This window comes from Sceloporus occidentalis, unplaced genomic scaffold (assembly GCF_023333645.1).
Source record: "Sceloporus occidentalis isolate IW3139 unplaced genomic scaffold, rSceOcc1.0.p SCAF_41, whole genome shotgun sequence".
NCBI classification, from domain to species: domain Eukaryota; kingdom Metazoa; phylum Chordata; class Lepidosauria; order Squamata; family Phrynosomatidae; genus Sceloporus; species Sceloporus occidentalis.
In genome coordinates, this window is record NW_028317021.1 from 6,347,064 (window position 1) to 6,366,791 (window position 19,728).

Sequence of the window (19,728 nt, forward strand, 5' to 3'; positions counted from 1 at the left end):
TGTTTTTTATGTGTTGGGCTCGATTACATTGTGTTACCGAAAGCTCTCTGTTCTTCTGTTGTCCCTCAGTTATGTGGGCATGTTGCCCCTCAGGATGGCTGCTGCAATTTCCCATTGTATGGCCAAGCTCTTGGATTTCTGTTTGCCATCTGATGTTAGGTGTCCGTCTTTGGGCCTCGTAGCCTGTTGGGAGAATGAATGTGTACCAGTAATGACCACACGGTGCTATCGATATACATTGACTGTTGGATAGAAGATTTTTTGCAAGAGGGCAGGCCTGTGCCCCAAGTCACTTACAGTTTGGCCTTCTTGCTCAATTGAAGGGTTTAACCAGACGTCCTGATGAAAATACCCTGCGACTATACATACCTTACTCGCACCTTGTGGTCTGAGATTTTGGGGTGAGGGCATTTCACTGTGCTCAGACCCTCTGTGTCTGTGCATCCGGAGAGCAAAGTAGATTTCAGGGCTGACATGGAGGTTGCTGAATTCAAGTTGTTACTACTTTTGCATCTCTCTCCCTGGCTCCATCCCCCCCATAATTTCATTTTTCTCTGTTGTAATCCAGTCTTCAGAGTATTGCTGCATTAAATGTCTGATTAGCAAAACCTGCACTGTGTCAACTCAGAGGCTGCTTTTACAAAAGGGGAGGGAGGCCGGAGGGGGAGAATTCCCTTTCTTCTTCTTCTTCTTCCTCTTCCTCTTCTTCTTCCTCCTCTTCCACCCCAGTGTTTTCCCTTGTAGAAGCGCAGTGCTGCTGCACAGAGCCTCCTGCTACTGTACTTTTCTTTCCAATAAAAGCACCTAATTAACATTATTCTTTAATTATTGCCTCTATCAACAAGGGGTCTGATTCCTACCAGCAGGCACGTCTTGCTTTTCTCTTCAGCTACCCATGTGTACGCCTCAGTTCCTGTTGCCTGTTGAAATGAATTTGATGTCATCTGTCCATTGTCACTTAATGGGGACTCTCGGGTACGCGTGGCGCGCCGGAGTGCTGTTAGCAGCCCGCAAGCATGTAATTCGCCCCCTCAGGCAAGAGTACTTTGGAAGTCTCTGGATAGTTTTGAACTCTCTGTTCTTAATTAAATATGCAGTTTTTCACGGTAAGCAGGTTAATTCTTTTGTGCTGTGTTGTAATGCTGTTAGGAATTTTTCATAGTTCTTATTAAACATTATTCAGGCATTGTGAATTCTGTAATTAAAAAAAAAAAGACAAAGAACAAAGAATTTTCTAAACTCCTGGTCTTTTTCTTTCCCCTGGTTAATTTAGCAAATGAATTTTGCAGGCCTTTTTTTGTTTTGTTTAATTTTGCGGTCTGGAGGGTGTGGGGGGTATAGAGGGAGGGAAGTGTGTGCATCCCCTAGACATTGCAGTGAGTGTTTTAAAAAGGGAAAGATTTAATTGCTCAGCTGGGATTGGTTGCTTATGAAAGATTTGGCTGTTTGATTAGCAAACCCTTTGGGGAAATGCTTTTAATGCTCCATGATCTTCATTCCCCCCCACCCCATCTGATTGTCGGGTTCTCCAAGGACATCTTCTCTCTTCCTAGTGGGCCTTTTCCAAATATAGTTCAGAGAGCAAGGAGAAGGGCTGGCAGAGGGGTGCGGAGGCCAACCCTCACTTTGCACTTTGTGATCACGCAAGTGCCAAGTTCTCCTAACACCGGCACTGGGTGCGCAAGGGAAACACAGTCTGTGTTTGCTGACACACTTCATTTCAAACACTTAGAGCCGCAGCAGTTTAGTTGATGAAATTCTTAGCTTCAGAAACTGAAAAAATCCTTTTCATCCATTAAGAAGGTGCCCTTGATTAATTTAGGGAGATCTTTTCCTTTCTTTGCAGAAGAAACAAAACAAAAGTTATTTCGAATGTAAGCATTAAACACTCGACACCCTTTTAGTAGAGGCATTCTCCTGACTTTCACCCCTTGGAAAGGGTGCATCTTCTTAAATGTAGTCCCCCAACTGTTGGTTATATTCATAAGCTTCTTGAAACTCATTATTTTGGTATATATAATACAAGTGTATCTGAGTTACAAATTCAATGTGATCCTAGACATTACTTCTTTCTCAGCAAATTTGGCAGCAGAAGCAGAAATAACATGGAAAGAGTAGAGAGAGATTCCTACACCACACACAAGACAACATGTTTCAGCAAACTTATTCTTCACAACTAAACAATATGCCCATGAGAAGTGAAACATTCAGGTCAGGTAACCCTTGTGTGTGCAACTATGCACCTTCATGTCATCTGCCAACTTATGACGACCCCACTAATTTAATAGTTTTCTTAGATGAGGAATTCTCAGAAGTGGTTTTGCCAGTTCCTTCCTCTGAAATACACCCTACGGCCCTTGCTATTTCTTTGGGGTCCCCCATCCAAATATAAACCAGGGCTGACCTTGCTTAACTTCTAAGATCAGATGGGATCTGGTGCCTTTAGGGTTTTAGATCTCTCAGGTAACCCTTACATAAGTAAGAAAAAATCTTGAACTTTCTAGAGACCACATGAAGGCTTTTTCCAAAATGCATCTAAAGATGACCTTTTCTTCTACCAACTTCCACTTTCCTTATGATGTCGTACAGAGCCATGCTGATTTAACATGCTGGGGTAGCTGGTGAGGGAGGCATATCTGCTTTTTCCTTTTCTCTCTGCTTTGCTGTTTACACATGCTCAGTAAGGGATTCTGAAGGCAGTTTACTCTGACTGTTGTAGGCAGGCACATACAGCTGCAGTAGGATCAGCTACAGTAGAATTACATTCTCTCCCAGCAAAAAAAAAATATTGTATTGTTTACAGCAGAGACCCACTGTTGCATTCCAACAATCCTTCACCATTCTCCCAATGCTACTAAAAATTTCCATCTAGATGGAGGTCAAGAAGGAAAAGGGAGAGTGGGTGGGCACAAAAAGACTTTGTGAAAAGGAGATTCTTTGTCAGAGGCTTTCAAAAAGTGATTGTTAACTGTAAGGAGTTTGTGGGTAGGCCCACAGTTCCCACTTGGTATGCCTGTACTAGTTCTAGATTCATTAAATTAGGTTATGCTTTCAGGTTAGTGAAAGCCTTGGTGAATGTTGGATGAGGATTTAGGAGATCCAGGTATAAGTCTCTAGTTAGCCATGAAACTCCCAGTGTTTCACCTTGGACCAATCACTTTCCGTTGACCTAACTTACCTTACAGGGTCGTTCTGAGAATAATGTGGGAAAGGAGAGAACTACATATGCAATCTTGATCAGGGCATACATTTACATCATAAATACTCATGAATGAGCAGATGTATGAAGGCTTAAGTTGTCTGTGCTTAAATCCAGATGTTTTGAATGTACAGCGTGATAAAATGTGATGGACTTGACTTTTCTTGCCTGTTGGCTCAGCAGAAATATGATGGCTTTCAGTGGCAACCTCCCAGGCTAAGAAGCAAGAAAGCTGGACTTGATGGTTAGGGTGATAGGGCACTGTCTCATGGCCCTGCAGCCTGTGACAACTACTCCAGGGTCTTCAGAAATGTGGAAACAGGGTTAGGGCCTCCTGATCTTGTCACTGAGTCATAGAATCATAGAATCATAGAGTTGGAAGAGACCGCAAGGGCCATCCAGTCCAACTCCCTGCCATGCAGGAAATCCAGATCAAAGCATCCCCGACAGATGGCCATCCAGCCTCCGTTTGAAGACCTCCAAGGAGGGAGTCTGAGAGCTGAAGTTAGCTTGGGGCCATGTGTGCATAAAACAGATTTTCATAACCCTTCTAGCCCTATGATTTCATCAGTGCTGTAACAGAAAGGAAAACTTTGTATGAGTATGTGCACGTGTGTTTCTCACCTTCTGTATAATCTTCCAGATTTCTTTTCTGGGCTGCAGACCTCTTCCTTGATCAGGTTACCAATATCTACCATGTTGCCTAACAAGATCATACAGCATATCTGATTTTATTCAGGAGTCAAAACGGCTGCCGCTGTCTTCTATGCCCAAATTGCTGTGATATTTTCATTAGAGAGTGACAGGAAAAATGGTCCATTGACATTTACCAGTAACGATATTAAACTGTCAAATTGGCATATTGGCACGTTGGAAAGTGCTGTCATGGGGTCTTTGACCTGTCTGTGCAGAATGGCCAAGTAGGCCATGGAAGAGCAAGGACTTTGTTGAAGTTTTTGTTTGGTTTACTGGATGTCCTGTTTTTTTTATTGGGGTTTGGTCAACCTTGGGGATAAAACCATTACACAACGGAGTCTCTTTGAAAAAGTTTTGAGGGATGTTAGGCGCCTGGAAAGGGGACATATGAGGTCCACAAATGCTCTTGGCCTTAGAATAACATTCACCTGTCAAATGTGAGGGACTACATAAACTATCATGGCCATTGGAGTTATGGAAGATGTAGTCCTACCTGCATAGAGGATGCTGGGTTAGGATTAGAGCGCAGTCCATGAAAACTTGTGCCAGATAAAATTTGTCACTCTGTAAATTGCCACAAGACCCTTAGCTATGAAGGAAATGAAACGAGTTGTTCTCTAAGAGACTTAGAGAGTGGCTGACCTGTTTGTTTTTTAATGGGATAGGCAATTAAATTGGTTTCTTAGAGTGCATCTACACTGTAGAAATAATGCAGTTTGACACTGCTTAACTGTCATGGCCCCATCCTATAAAGTCCTGTGATTTGTAGTTTGTTTGTTCTCTGACAGGGAAGGTTAAATATCTCACAAAAGTACAATTCCCAGAATTCCATAGCATTGCTCTATGGCTGTTAAAGTGGTGTCAAACTGCATTGATTCTGCAGTGTAGATGCAGTCCGAATGTGTTTCTCAAAATGTGTGCTAAATGTCATGACAAATAAGTACTGTATGACATCTTGGGTGTGTCAGGAGGTAAGGGAAAGGGCTGTAGAATGACACCCCAGGCAAGATCAATATGATAAGGTCTGAGAGGCCCCAGCAAGGGCTTGTTTTGGGTTTTCAGAAGAGATGGGAATGTACGTATATTTCTGCTATGAACCCAATTTGGCATTACAGTGGATCCTTGTTATGTATTAATGAGAACCGAATGAATATTCGCTGGAAGATTCCAGACCTGGGAAAGAACAATGAGCTGTTCAACTCTTTCATGGGGGAACTTTCTGCCCCTTGATGTGGTGAGAGTATGGGGCTGGCAACTGTATTTGGGCTTGTCTGCTTGCACTGTAGTTTGATGGCTCACTAAAGTATTCTTAGTCAAGTTGAAGGAGTGCATTTTCAGTTGCCTGGAGAACTCACATGGATCGTCTCAGCAGGTGTGGAGAGAGAGGGGAACATGGCACTACAGGCCAGGACCACGGACAGCTCCCTGCCACTGGCTAACAGATAGAGCAGAAGCTTGGAAGGCTGCTCTAGGCCTGGTCTGCAGGAGAGCTTGGCAAGGTTCTGCTTTTTGGGCTACAATGCTCAGAATCCCCCATCCAGCATGGTTACTGTGCTCCATTTTAAAACCAGGCACAACACTGGCATGTTTGCTTAGAAGGAAATCCCACTGTACTTGGTGGCACTTACTCCCAGGTCAGTATGAATAGTCTTCCAGTGGTAACACATCTAGTACAATGTGGACAGAGCCTTTTAGCTAAAGATCTTTTGTTGCAAGATTCCCTCCATTTTCAAAGTTGTATCTGTTACCCCTCTCCCTTTCTCCCTTCTTTCAAATTTATTTTCATTTTAGGATTTTGTTTGTTGGGGGGGGAGTACAAACATGCTCATTTATTTATTAATGTATTTATTTAATTTTTCTATCCTGCCTTTTCCCATTACTGGGACCCATGGTGGTTCATAACATAATTAAAAAACAGACACAGCTAAGACTACAGCAAGTTATGATATAAAAACACAATTAAACACATGATCATATTAAAACGGCTACCAAATTAAAACAATTTAAAAACCATGTTAGCATGCAAAAGAAGTTTGCAGGATTACGTGCCAAATTCAGCTGAGCTGATACAATTGTATCTGACTGGCTAGCTGGGTAATAAACTCTTCCCTTTGCTAGTGGGCCTGTAACTTAGTGTGTGTGTGTGTGTGGTGGGGAGTTATTTTATTAAGCTGCTCTGTAAGCGTCAACCATTAAGTTTTCTTTTAGAACAGCTAAGGATGACTTCCTTCTTGGTAAACAGACCTGAAAAACTCAAGGCATCTTAACCCAATTGTACTGAACGTGAGGGGAAATGGGAGTTGTGTAACTTGGTTTGCAAAGGGCTGCTTCAAATGTGGCAAGAAGCCAAGGTTTACTTTTGTGAGAAGGAGTCTGCAGTAGCATCAGACTAGAGGACTTCACCCACTCCTTCCTTCATGAAAAGCTCCATTTAAAGCTTCAGTTGCTGGTTGGTAACAAACTGCAGTTTGTTGTGGTTACCGTACTTATGTCTAGGCACCAGAGGCATAGTTGTGGAAGAATCAGGATTCAAATCCACCTTCCAGAGAATCTGTAGATCAGTGATTCCCAGACTCTGGCCTTCCAGGTGTTTTAATATTCAGCACCCAGAATCTCAGACCTCTGGCCAAAGTTGAAGTCCAAAACACCTGGAGGACCAGAGTTTGGGAATCACTGCTGTAGATCAAGTCCCCCTGTGATATATGTATATGCAGACATATGTACAGAAACACAGATCCGGCCTTCAGGGAGTTCATAGCAAGTAAATATTTTAACTATAAAAAACATTCCTCCATAACGTATCCCATAGTAGCAGCGAGAGACAATACACAGAAATCAAGACTGTTTAAAATATTTAAAAAATAAAGTCTAGTTAAAACAGAAGTTAAATTTACACTCAAAAGGCCTTCCTAAAAAGGAAGATCTTCACCAACATCCAGAAGGTCATTGGTGAGGAAGTGAGACAGGTCTTCCTTGGAAGGGAGTTCCAGCATCTTCATATAGCTTGATAGACCAGTGTCTTTCTAATTTTTATCAAGCTATTAAAACATGCAGAACTTTAAACTCATGCAAGCAGAAAAGAAAGTACTCTGCCCCTGGGGGCATCCGGTCCAAGTCTTCCACAATATATTTATGGAGGAAGAACAATGGAAAGGGATGGAAGGAAGAGGCAAACACCAGTGCTCTAGAACAGGGGTAGGCAACTATGGTCCTTCAATGAATTTTTGCAAGCAAGAGGTTATGGGAGTCACAATCCAAAAACATTTGAAGGGCCACAATTGCCCAGTCCTGAGAAAGAGTGTGTAGAGGAGGTGGATCTGGACCTGCTGGTAGATCTCTTGGTGATCGACATTAGATAAGCAAGGCAAGACTTTCTGAACCTTCAGGCATTTACCAGTAGCAAAAGGAAAACTTTTTCCTTCCTTCCTCCATTAGGCTGCGGCAACAACATTCTTGGGGAAAACTAAGAGTGGATTTTCATCTCCAAGGATTGTGAACTTAGCTCTGGGACCAAAAAGCAACCACTTGTGCTGATTTGTGTATTATAGAAAGTAACCCAATCCTAATTCAAAATGTATGTCCAGCCCCTGAAGTCCTTGTTTTGCACCTGCCTCTCCTTGGTGGATCTGGAGGTTCTTGGAACCAAAATTTAAAAAAACAAAACCCACGCACACTAAGTAGATCCTACAATTCTGAAGTCCTTCTCTCCTTGCCCTTGTGTGTTCTGTTCACGAAATGCCTTATATTCAGCCTGGAAGAGGACTTGGTTTGAAGTTGGCCTGACACCAGTAATGTATTCCTAGTCATGACACAGAGTGGCAGTGTGTCATGAACTGTTTTCTCCTGGGACCGATGGGTCTGTAATATTGGCTTTAACCCATGAAGGCGCCAGTCAGTGTGTAAATTCATCAGGCTTCCGATATTGCTTTCGGACTCCTGAATAATTTACACTTGCCAGTCTCTGGCAGGCTTGGGTCATTGAGGTTCATGGGTTAATAACAGGGTGTTGTTGTTTTTTTGGTGTGGGATTTTTTGGGGTGGGGGGGGTTAGTTGTCAGCAGCTGGCTTGATAACATATGAAAGAATCCTATTCACTTGATTAGATTTTGAAATGGATCAATTTTTAATCAGCAGAACATCTGACCCACTCAATAAGAGTGTAGCATTGTGGCAATGGAGGTGGAGGGCGGGAGGAAGATTTTGGCTTATTTACAGGATGCCGTTTTGTTACTTCCTCGTATGCAAAAGCTTATGGTGGAACAGAAATCCCACCCTGACCCACCCCCAACATAAAATTGACTGTGGGCTTTTAAAAAGAAATAAATAAATGCCTGACTCCCAAATCGTGTGCATTTGATCCATCTGTTAGAAAATCCATTGGTCCTGCTTAAGAGATAAGAGCGCCAGCTAAATGTTTGAGTCCGTTATCCGTTTTTATTGACTTGCCAATTGGGAAATGCTGCTTAATGGATGAAGTATGTGTCTGTGCGTGTGCACACATGTGCATGCACACCAATAGGGTGTCATCCAGCTAATGGGACAAGCTTCCAGTAGGCCCCACCTTGGCGTGACTGGTACATTACACCCAAGAGATTGTACTGTGCCTTGACTGGATCAGTAAACCCCTTTACTGGGTCAGTCTGTAGCTAAGGCCCCAGGCGTAGTGTAGTCTCCTTTTAATTTCACCCAGGCATTCTTTAAGGCCTTGCCAGCTTCCCTCTGAAACTCATGAGGCCTAGGATCTTGAGGGGCTTTTCTTTTTTTTAAAAAAATGAAAACAAACATTTCACAATTCCAAGCATTGCTCATTGCACCAAGGTGCCCACTTGCATGATGAGCCTGTAGAAGGTTTGTGCACATCTCTGAGCCAATCCCTCCTGGGGCTGGAATTCCTGAGTCCGTTTTCCAGCATGCCTTTCTCTTGATGGAGAGAGAGGGAGGGTGTGTGTGTGAGAAGGGAAGCCTTTCCTTAGTTCCAGCATGAGTAATTAACCTAATTCAAGCAGAACTTAGTCCCATCTGTTGGCTCTTCAGCAGCATCCTCCTCCCCAGCCTGTCAGTTGGATGCCTCTGATGTATTCAGTTAAAGAGCAATATTGGAGCTACATCAGCAATATTGTTTTCCTGGTCTTGACAGTAAAAAGAGAGAGAACAGAATTTTAGGTTGCTCTCCTTTTCCTGCTCGCTGATTGAATTTGACGCAGGACCGACAAATTGTTCAAAAGCTCTGTGGCTTTGGGGGTTGCTTTGGAATACGCCAGGCAGGCAAGGGTTTTGTTTCTTTGGAGGTGCTCCACCCATGTTCAGTGTGAATTTTCCATGCCTTCTGTTTTCTCTGATATGAGCCGGGGCTACCCCGGGAGACACACATCAATGAGGAACCCGAAGTATGCTTCATTTTGTGGGATGGAGAGAGGTGAGGGCGGTAACCTGGAGGTATGGGTTTGTTGGAGGGGAATGGTTAAGCCTAGTCTCGAAGAGGTAAATGGTGGTTTGTGAGGAAATGTCAGATAGGGCTGACCAGTTTGCTGAGGGCAGTTTAAGGTAATCATCTGTGGATTGTTTGTTGCATTGCTGGTTGTGTATTTCAGTGGTGTTGAGGGAAGGAGTCTCCAAGTTTGCCAAACAGTCTGATCCAGTTGGTTTGAAAGTGCCTACTCCTGGCAAGGAGAATGGTCCAGATCGAGGGTGAGGAACCTCATTCAGTCTGAGGGCCAAATCCAATTTCAAAGAAAAAGTAGAGGACCATATTCCAGTGATGGTTGGTGCCAAAATGCTCCATATTTTAGCTTACAGCTCTGCCAGGAACTAAACCTTAGGGGAAGTATTTCAACTGCTCATCATGAGTGAAATGGCTCATACAAAAGCTGGGAATTCACCAAATGATGTTGTTAAGGTGTTATCCAAAGAAAAGGGGGAGACTGGGTGGGGTCCCCACCAAGTATGTCAGCATTACTTTCAGCTCTCCACATTTGCAGTTTTTACTTTTGAGGATTTGATTAATCTGTTCTCTCTAGTACACCCACTTCGCCTTGATTGTATCATTACCTGGATCATCCACATGCCCTTGGGTCTTTACTCCTTTTCTCCTGGGAACTTCACCTAGTGTCCCAAAAGGTCATTGTAACCTTTTAAGAACATACTAGCTCCAGGTATGAAAAAAAATATGGGGATCCCAAATATAGCATAGGATCTACAGTGTGTGCTACCAATGGAGAAGGGAAGCCCAGAGGGACAGAATCAGGGGACTGCTGGACAGGGGTTAGTTCTTGGAGAGGGGGCAACTGACAGAATGTTCAGCTGGCATGGTAGTCTAGAGGGCACCCCAAGCAAGCGTAGAGCTCAGTCTGCTGGGGAAGAGAAGAAGAGTGGAGCAGGAGAGAAGCTGGAGCCTGGCCCTAAGGAACCTTGGTTCAAGAAACCCTTTATGGCAGCTTTACCCAACCTAGTGCCCTCCAGACATATTGAACATCTCCCAATAACCCCAATCAATCTCCAGCATAATAACTGGATATATGGGAGTTGTAGCCTAAATGTTATGGAGGCACCAGGTGGGGGGGGGAGACAACATTGCAGCATCTCTCTTGCTCTTTTCCAGTGTTTTCCCAGATCATGCCAGCCTACTGCCAACCAAGGAGTTGCTGTCACATGAGCCATCAAAAATGGTATGGGACATTTTGGCTTGAATCCTATTGGTAATCCCAACTACAGTACACCACCTGAACCAGTTGTTAAATGGTCTGTAAATCCCATTAATTCAATGGGCCCCCTCTAGTTGGGACTGCCAGTGACATTGGCGCCCCCAGCTGCCTCTGCTCCTGGCGCATGAACTTGAAAACAGCAAAAGGGAGATCCACTTTGAACAGCCAACCAAGTTGTCCTGCTGGAATGTAACTGGTTATGCGGTTCCCTCTTTCAATCATAAAAGACCAACAAGGAAGTGTTTCTCAAAAAGGTGCCCTTATACAGGCATACTTTTTTCAGGAGTGAATCTCTTCACTGTTCCGCTGCAGAACCTCCATTTGCAGTTCTTTTTTTTGCTTTTCAGTACCTACCTCCTTGAGCAACTGCTTTTAAACACACTTAGAGGTTGTGTGATGCGGGCCTGTTCAATGTAGGATGCATCCTCTTGCTGAAACAGGTTCTTGAGACCCTTCTACACCCTCCTGGTTTTCTATTGATTCCAGCACTCAAAGCCCTTTCCCAACACCAGCCTACACAGTGCTTAAAAGCACCAGGCATAGAAAAGAGCGTCTTGGGTCAGGCCTGGGGCTGCTGCAGGAATGGAAATTGAGAGGCAGATAGTCTCAAGGCACAGTTTCCCTGCCTTGAAGGTGTGCAGACTGGTGGGCTCCACTTGGAGAGCACTTCTGAGGGCACGAGGAGGGGAGCAGCCGATCGAAGGCTTCAGAAATTTACTGGGGAGAGACAGACAGACAGACAGACAGACAAATGTATATACCTTTGGATGAGCTTCATGCCTCCACAGCAGGGGCTGCTGGGAATTGTAGTCCTTTTAAGACTTGTAGTAGCCGGCACTATGGGGCTGCATGATATTTTTTTGGAAGGAACACATTTTTGTCTTGTGTTTCCACATGGCATTGAGCAGAAGAGGGCAGGAAAATTGCCTGCGAAAAGTCACAAAGACTCATCCTTCTCTGGTTATGACATTTCCACAGCTGTTACACAACTCCGAAATAAGATTTTTTTAAAGTCACTGAGGAGGCACAAACTGGGTTTTATGTTTGTTTGCTTTGTTTTTTTAGAGACTCCAAATATTCACAGGTGCACAAAATGCGAGGTAATCAAGTTACCCCAAATAGAAAACCATAAGCATTAAAACACATCGAAGTGCTAATTTAATTAGGTCACTGAGTCCCTCAGAGCCTTTCTGTTCTCCATGAGCACCAAACCTCCTTTTCATGCAACGTGGTAGTACTAATAGTATATTTAACAGAACTAACACCCAGTTGAAGAAACCTTAAATTGACTGATCATATGGAATTCAGTGGATTAATCAGTTAGCTCATGGCTGAAATGCACACTCATTTACAGATAAATAAAAGGATTATCCCTGAAACAAGAACACATGCTTTCTTGGTTTTTAACATAACAGAAGAAGGGACTTGCTGGAGCAGACCAAAGACCTCTCTAGACGAACAATCTGCTCACACAATAGGCAGTCACTTGCTCATTGTAAACTGGCCACCAGGACAAACGTACAACTGCACCCTCCATCTCACATTCCCCAAAAGTCTTCTACAGAGGCCACCTTGCCTCTGCAGGCCACTGAGAGCCTTTGCCACCATTTATTTGTTTAACTTCCTTTGAAGCCATTTAAGATCTCGAGGCAGCAAGTTCTGTTGTTTAACCATGGTATATATGAAGAAATTCTTTCTTGTATCATTCCTGACTCTCCACCATTCATGTTCAGTGGATGATGCCCACTATGTTCTATTGCCGGCGGCAACAGGCCTCAACTAATGGCTTTGACTGCTTTGTACATGGTTTTTGAGGATTTTTGTTGAATTGTATGAAATCGCTGATGTCACTGTTGATGTATTGTATTGCTTTGTGCTATAGCATGTGACATGTAGCTTGTATGTTGTGAACCGCTTTGATCTGGAGGAAAAGCGGTATACAAATAAAAAATATTATTATTATTATTATTATTATTATTATTATTATTATTATTATGAGAGGGAGAAAAGCTCCCAACCCATTTTCTACACACCATGCTTAATTTTATACACCACTTTCATGTGTGCCTTTACCTGCTTTTTTCCTAAGCCAAACAGAGCTAAATGCCGTAAACCTTTCTCCATTGGGGAGCTGCTCCAGCTCCTTGATCGTATGCACCATTCTGCACCTTTCCCACTTCTACAGTGTGCTTTTTGAAAGATAATGATCAGAACCGTCAATAGTGTCACAGCAGCCAACCTCTTAGGTGAAGGGTTCCCCAGCAGGTGCCATGTCAGATGGCAGTTTGGGAAACAAACAAAAAAGGAGCAGTTCAAGTGATCTGGCATGGCTCTGCCCCTTAGGCAATGCATTGGTTCTGTCTGACCTAGGCTAGCATGGGAGATTGCATGGCCAGATTTGGATCTTTGCCCAGGCCAGAGTCTAACTTCTGTGGTGGTGTGGTGCATCCAGCATCACCATGGTAAGTGACCACTTGGTAACTGATATTTCTTTATCTTGAGGTCAGTTTCTATCCTGCCTTTTCTCTGAGAAGCGATTGCCCTGTGAAGTAGGTCAGGAGGAGGGAGAGAGACCTCGGGTCACCCAGTGTGTTTTGTCAGTGAGGACTAGAGCGGCGATCTCTGTGTACAAACTTCAAGGAAGTGAAAATTGCCAGCCAGAAAGAGAATGGATTTCGAACCACTCCGTATGGAGGGCAGGAGGAGATTGATTGACTGATTGAGAGAAGCTGGGTTTGCAGGGAGAAAAACTGGCTTGTTTTTTTGCTTTTCTTACCAGGTCAAAATGCCCCCCCCCCTTTTTTTTTTTTGTCTTTCTGTACTATGGCTTCTCGCTGAAAGCCAAGGGTCCACACTGGTCAGGATTTCTTGCTTTCTTCCCCTCCCTCTAAGCCATGGCCATTGATAATGTTAGTTTTTCCAAGAGAGAACCACCTTGGAGGCATCTTATTTTTCCTCACCACTGAAAACATTGATGTTGAGTGAAACCGGAGCCTTTTGTGTGGGACTTAGGTTCCTGAAAAATTTATTTACTGCTACTGTGATCTGCAGGAGTGAATTGATGTTTATTGCCACTTGTTCTTGCCAGGGACAAGGAGGGGGAGGGCTGAAATGCAGAGCTGCTGTTCCCCGTCCCTCCCTCCCATCCTCTTGAAAGGCCTTTTAAATAAGCACCTAATAGTTGCTCCTGTGAAGGCGAGGCAGGCTGCTTGATAGACAGCATACAGTATATTATTGGCCATAAGCTTGCTTAATCTTTTTCTCATGTTTTTAAAGAATGCTTTATAACCGTACAGCCGGAGCGCATCCATGATCCACCAAGTATTTGAAGCTAAGCAAAATTATACTGGCTGTTACTGCTCCTCGATCGATATTACTGGGAAACGCATAAGGCTCCGAACAGCTCTTTTGCAGGTTCACCTCCTGACATGAGGCAGGCCCGGCTGCGCTGCTGCGGCGTGGAATTGATCTCGCCCAAAGAAGCAACTCAGCTTCTTGCTGGGGCACGAGGGCTGGGGCTGAACCCAGGGCAGCACCATGGGGCTTGTCTCCACTGAGTTTGGATGCTAAAAAAAAGAAGCGCCCTTGAGGATTTTGTACTGAGGCATCAAATAGGCATCAGGAAGAAAACTTTCTGTTCTTAGACCATGCCCAGAAACATGCAGTTTGCTTGGTTTTGCACAATTCATTTGAAGGGCATCTGGAGAATATTGTTTGGTTAGGCTGGGCAGGGGGGAGTAAGACCCATGGGCTGCATGAGGCCCTTGCAGTCTCTAAGTGTGGCCCCATAGCCCCCAAACTTTTTAATTTTTTTTAAGTGTTAATTTTTCAGGTGATTTTTCTCCCACAAACCAGCCCCAAACACCCCAACCCAGCTCCAAATGTGGCAATTTTTTCTCCTCCCTGTCCCTAAGCCCCCATTCTCTGTCTAAACTAAAATGACTGGAAATCAGGCAAAATGATGGCCAGAAATGACAATAAGTTACTTCTGGCATGCCACAATGCAGTGGTGTGGCCAACTGGGGGGTGGGCATAGGAAGGAAATGCCCCCATCCTCTCTGTAGATGCCTACCTGTGAGTTAGGCTAATGGTCTGTCTTGTTTATTTCATACAGTGGCCAGCCAGACCCCTCTGAATAGCCCACAAGCAGGTTATGATGGCAACAACTCTTTTCTTTGGCATGGAAAGAGGCAAGCAGAGGGAAGCTGAAGGTCTAGTGCTGACTCTGACCTCCTTGGGGTCCCAATCCTCTGAGTTTTCTTAGCTGACCAATGCTTCCTTCCTCATGACACCATCCAGTGATCATTCAGGCTTTCTCCCACTGCAAGTGACTGAGATGTTTTTTCCTAAGGTTTACTTGCTGGCAATAAGAGCTTTAAATGAGAAGTATTTTAGACCCCACTCTTTAGCGCAGTGGTTATCAACCTTCCTAATGCCGCGACCCTTTAATACAGTTCCTCATGTTGTGGTGACCCCCAACCATACAATTGCAGTGTCTCGGTTCCTAAGACCATCGGAAATATGTGTTTTCCGATGGTCTTAGGTAACCCCCGTGAAAGGGTTGTTTGACCCCTAAAGGGGTTGCGACCCACAGGTTAAGAACCACAGGTTGAGGGCCCTTGCTGCAGTGTGGACCTGAAGACATTTTTTCTGAAATTGAATCCACTCTCTATGTGGAGGCACCTTAATCATAAGGACTGGGGTCTTGTTATGGTAAAAGAAAGCAGAGCTTGTCAGAATATTGATTTATGTACTAGGTACTGGATTTTTTGCACTGAACTGAAGCTGCTTTATTGTGTTGGGTGAGACTGACAATCAGTGTCATGCTGTGAACATGTGTAATGCATGTGTACTTTTGGCAATTTTGAGAGGGTAGTGAGTACATGTGATGTTTTTTTTTTTTTCTTGATAGAAGTGCCAAAATTGATCAGATGTCAGTTGAGATGTGGGCGGACATCTTGAGATGAGATGCAAGCCAGGGGCTCTTTCACACTACAGAATTGTAGTGCTATGATTCCAGTTGAACTGGCACAGTTTTGCCCTACAGAATCCTAGGGTTTGTAGTTTGAAGAGACATTAGAGCTCTCTGGCTGAGCATTCTAAACTCCCCTCTCTAGCATGCCAGCCCCAGGATTCCATGGCAATGAACTAAAGTGCAATCATAGCACTAGAATCCTATAGTGTGCATGGGCCCTAGAGGTCAGAACTGACCCAACAAGCCAGCAGGCAAAGGCAAGAAGTGAGTGGAAAGTCAGTGCTGTAGAGAGAGAGCAAGAAAAGCATGGAGGGCTCAGTGCAGCCTTGTTGCTCACACAAGGCTTAGCTCAAACAGGAACGTCTTTTGCATTGCATCTTGTCCAGGAGGGTTGTTAAGGGAGTCAGTCTGGCTTCTAAAGTACTAGAAGCCATTGCAGCTCTGTTGGGATGGTGGCTGGCATGTCCCTCCTGAAAAGGGCTCTGTTTTGAGGGTGGAGAGAGGGCAGTTGCTAGTCCAGTGGAGCCGTGGGGGAGCGCCTCCTGAAATTCATAACCCCACTTGAGCTTTTTTATTTTAATTTAAATGGGAGCTGGCTATTTATACATCACAGGGAAGGATTTGACCTCGGAACCGCAGCTGGAGATGAAGGGACAAAGATAAACGTTCAGACTGAGACAGAATTATTGTTGGAAAGGTCTGCTGGTAACTGGTGATGCTTCTGTTTTGTGAATTTTGCTAGTAAATGTTTCGTGGTTCACCTTTCTTGCTCCTCAGATAACTGGGGAAAGAGAAGAAGAGTGGGAAGAAAGCTCCACACTCGCCAAAATGTGGGGGTCAAAAAGCAATGATGGATGAATAATGGCCTTGCAGAACAAAACCTGTCCACAATCTTGAGAAGCAGATTTTGCAGAATTGGGGGCATGGAAGCACTGCATATCAACAGGGTTCTAAATAGGCTGGCTGCATGGAAGTGATTCGCCTCCTCTCATATTGAGTCCCAAGGTATATTCAGGGGATCTTGGGAAATTCCCTTTTAAGATGCAAAACCAGGTTTGTCTCTGTCTCACCCCTGGGAAATAAAAAAAAAAGGCCTCCTAGGGCCCTTCTTCTCGTCTCTGGTGTCTTGGCAGGGCAGCCACACCTCTAGCCAAAATCCACCAGCTGGAATGGCACTTGACATCCACTTTGTCACTTGCTGAAGCTTTTGAACACTTTGGAAAAATAAAAAGTCCGACTAGGAGATAGATGACTTCCATGCCTTGCTATGTCTGATGAACCCAGAGTGAAATGATCTTGGTTTTACTTCTTTTGACATCCGTCCGCTTCTAGTTGTCAAGGGAGAGGGCAGAGTTATGTAGGCTGTTACTCCTTTGTTACTAGATCCTTAGCAGAGAACCCAAGGAGGTTCTCCTCGGCACAGTTCCCCCTTTCCACAGCTTTAGCCTCCTAACAACAGCCTTGTGAGGTAGTTTAGGCCAAGAAGAGAATGGTCCAAGGCCACTTGCAGAACTGTGAACCTCAGCAGGGATTTGAACCTGCCTTTCCCCAGTTCTAGTCTGACACTCAAAGTGATCTACCTGCCCTCGAAGGTCGTACCCTCCAGAAGTGTTGGACTGCAAGGCCCATCACCCCAGGCATCTGGAGACAAGGGGAGTTGCTGTCTAACACATCTGGAGGGTTTTACGCTGGGGAAGGCTGCATTACATCACACTGGGTTTCTCTAAATGTTTCCAATCCAGTGCTCGCACAGTCTTATCTCTTGCTGTTCTTAAGGCGTTGGAGTGCTGTAATGCTGGTTGCTTGAGCTTTTTGCTACTTCCAAGGCTGCAGTTTTGCTAGAGTCGTGCTTTTTCCCACCCCTCACCTTTCTGCCTTCCCCAAACAAGATGTTGAATTGGGCTTGGTTTTGAGGTTTGATAACCTGTAAGTGTGTCTGTGGGAGAAATGGCTGTGTTTGCTTTAAGGCTCATGCCAGTAGGGTTGGTTCATTTCACTTCCTCCAATTTCTTTGAAAAAGGAGGACCTCTGTTCAGGGAGGTGGCTTTGGATCCCTTGGCGCAGCCGATGGATGGAGGCCAGGTGGGCACAGGATGGTCTCCCACCGCCTAACATTTTAATTCATTAACTCTTCCATTGGCATGCTGAGATGGTGACAGACTGCTACCAAGAGCCCCATGGCAAGAGGCGAGGGGAGCCACTTAACCCCAAACTTTCTCCTCCTTCCCTCCATTGATTGCAATTAGTGCAAAGGATTATTAAGAGGTGGCTGCCAGATAGTAGCAAGCAAATTGCTGCTCCCTCTGGCTGGCAGGAAACCCACATTCCTTGCTCTTTCCCCCATCCAGCCTCATCACCTATCATCATCTTGCCCTTCGGATTTATATCCCACTTTACTTTTCCAAAAACAAGGGGGGCCCAAAGCAGCTACCAAAATAGCCTGAAAATGTACATTTCTAGAATGGTACAATGGGCAGGGAACGACTGGTCTGGCTTGCCAGATGCATGAGGTCAGTCAGTGGAGAATGATATAGCAAAGCCTGCCTCTTGAGCTAGTCCTTTGGATGCCCTCCTTCAGATACCACTGCTATGGCTGCATCCACACTGCAGAAATAATCTGGTTTGTCACCACTTTAACCGCCATGGCTCAATGCTATGGAATTTTGGGAACTGTAGTTTGTTGCAACACTCTGGTGCTGCAACAAACTACAGTTCCCAAAATTCCATAGCATTGAGCCATGGCGGTTAAAGTGGTGACAAACCAGATTATTTCTGCAGTGTGGATGCAGCTTATGTGAGGTAAGGTGGGTGCTGACCAGAGCAAGAGGCCTTCATGCTGGTGCCTCCTCACTTATGAATGTTTCTTTCCAGCAAGAAACCCTGTGTGTTGTCTCTATTGTTATCTTTGTGATAGAAAGTAGACAAGTGTTTTTTCTTCTATTTCTTAATTTTTTTTTACAAAGTGTTTCAATTGTTTTTTAAGCTGCTACTAGTTATTCCTTCCTCCCTTCTTTCCTTTTTAGTTTGTTGTATGGAAAGTTCCCTAAAGGAGCAGCTGAGACTTGCTGTATATTCTCTCTCTGGCTTTACTTCGCGAATGAAGATTCAGGAAGGACTTATACACATGAAATAAAAGCAAACTATCTGAAAAAACAAATAGGGGTCAATTGTAAGTTTGCCTGGTTTGGGGAGAAAAACAGGCTTTCAGGTTCCCTGAAATAGTCCTTGGAAATTGCTAAGTCTGGGAACCTTGACTGCTTTGAAAACCACGTTTGCTTTGTGGTTGCAAAGCAACAAAGAGGGAGAAAGTTGCTTCTTGGCCCTTAACATCCCAAATATCCCAGCCAGCATGAGCCCAGTGTCCATGCCCTGTGTGGGGATTCTGGTTGCTGTAGTTCAAAAAGTGCATTTTCTAAGCCTCTCTCCCAATCAGTTAGGAATGTAAAGGAAGGTGAAACTATTCGTCTCAAATAGACAAATATGTGTGAAATAAAAACAAACAATTCCTGTTTTAGCAATGGCTGAAAACAAGGGTTTTTGTTGCTGTGTGCTCACAACTCACTTCTGTGACAAAGAAGTACTTTATCACTTAGCAGAGCTCATGTATCCTGAGAAGGGAAAGGATTTGGACAGAGAGAAATGCTCCCAAGGTGTGGGAGGCTGAATTTCACATGCTGATTTGACATCTTTGGCTTCCCACAGGCCCTTAGGCTTATGTTTAGCACCTAACATGTGACATCCTAGAAAAAAAGGAACCCCCTTTCTGCCATGAGTCGTAGCCAAAAAGGTGGAAACTGCGTCAAGGGGAGGCATTCGTGGCAACAGTAGGGAAATAACCTGCTGCGATTCCAGAGAGTGTATTGGAAGTCCAGTAGCTGCACATGATCAAGAGCATGTTGCGTGAAAAATGCTGATCATTGGGAATTTGGTGAGTAAAGATTAAACAGAGCCCTCCTTGGTGGCCATGGGATGGTGGCCTCTGAGTGTTCCTTGTCTAGGATAACCCTATGGAATTAATGGGGTTGGCATAAGTTGACAGGGGACTGGAAGGCACATGCTTTAGTTTTTAATGCCAATCTGCCCCTCATTTTGAGCCCTCTGTTCTTGGCTAAACTTTTTTTTTACCCCACGCTTAACATATCTACCCCCTTGCTGCT

General features: G+C 44.4%; 1 protein-coding gene across 3 annotated transcripts in view; it reads left to right on the forward strand.

The window, feature by feature from the left end:
- The window catches only part of CUX2 (cut like homeobox 2), a 144,622-nt gene that overhangs the window by 13,736 nt on the left and 111,158 nt on the right, over positions 1-19,728 (forward strand). Inside the window, exon 1 of one of the 3 annotated variants that reach the window (XM_089489734.1) lies at positions 1,025-1,106. The exons of the other annotated variants lie outside the window; for them this stretch is intronic. Coding sequence (XP_089345860.1) covers positions 1,092-1,106 — 15 coding nt within the window. The 5' untranslated portion in view covers positions 1,025-1,091. Of the gene's footprint in view, positions 1-1,024; positions 1,107-19,728 lie in introns of those variants that run through there. 3 annotated transcript variants of the gene reach the window in all.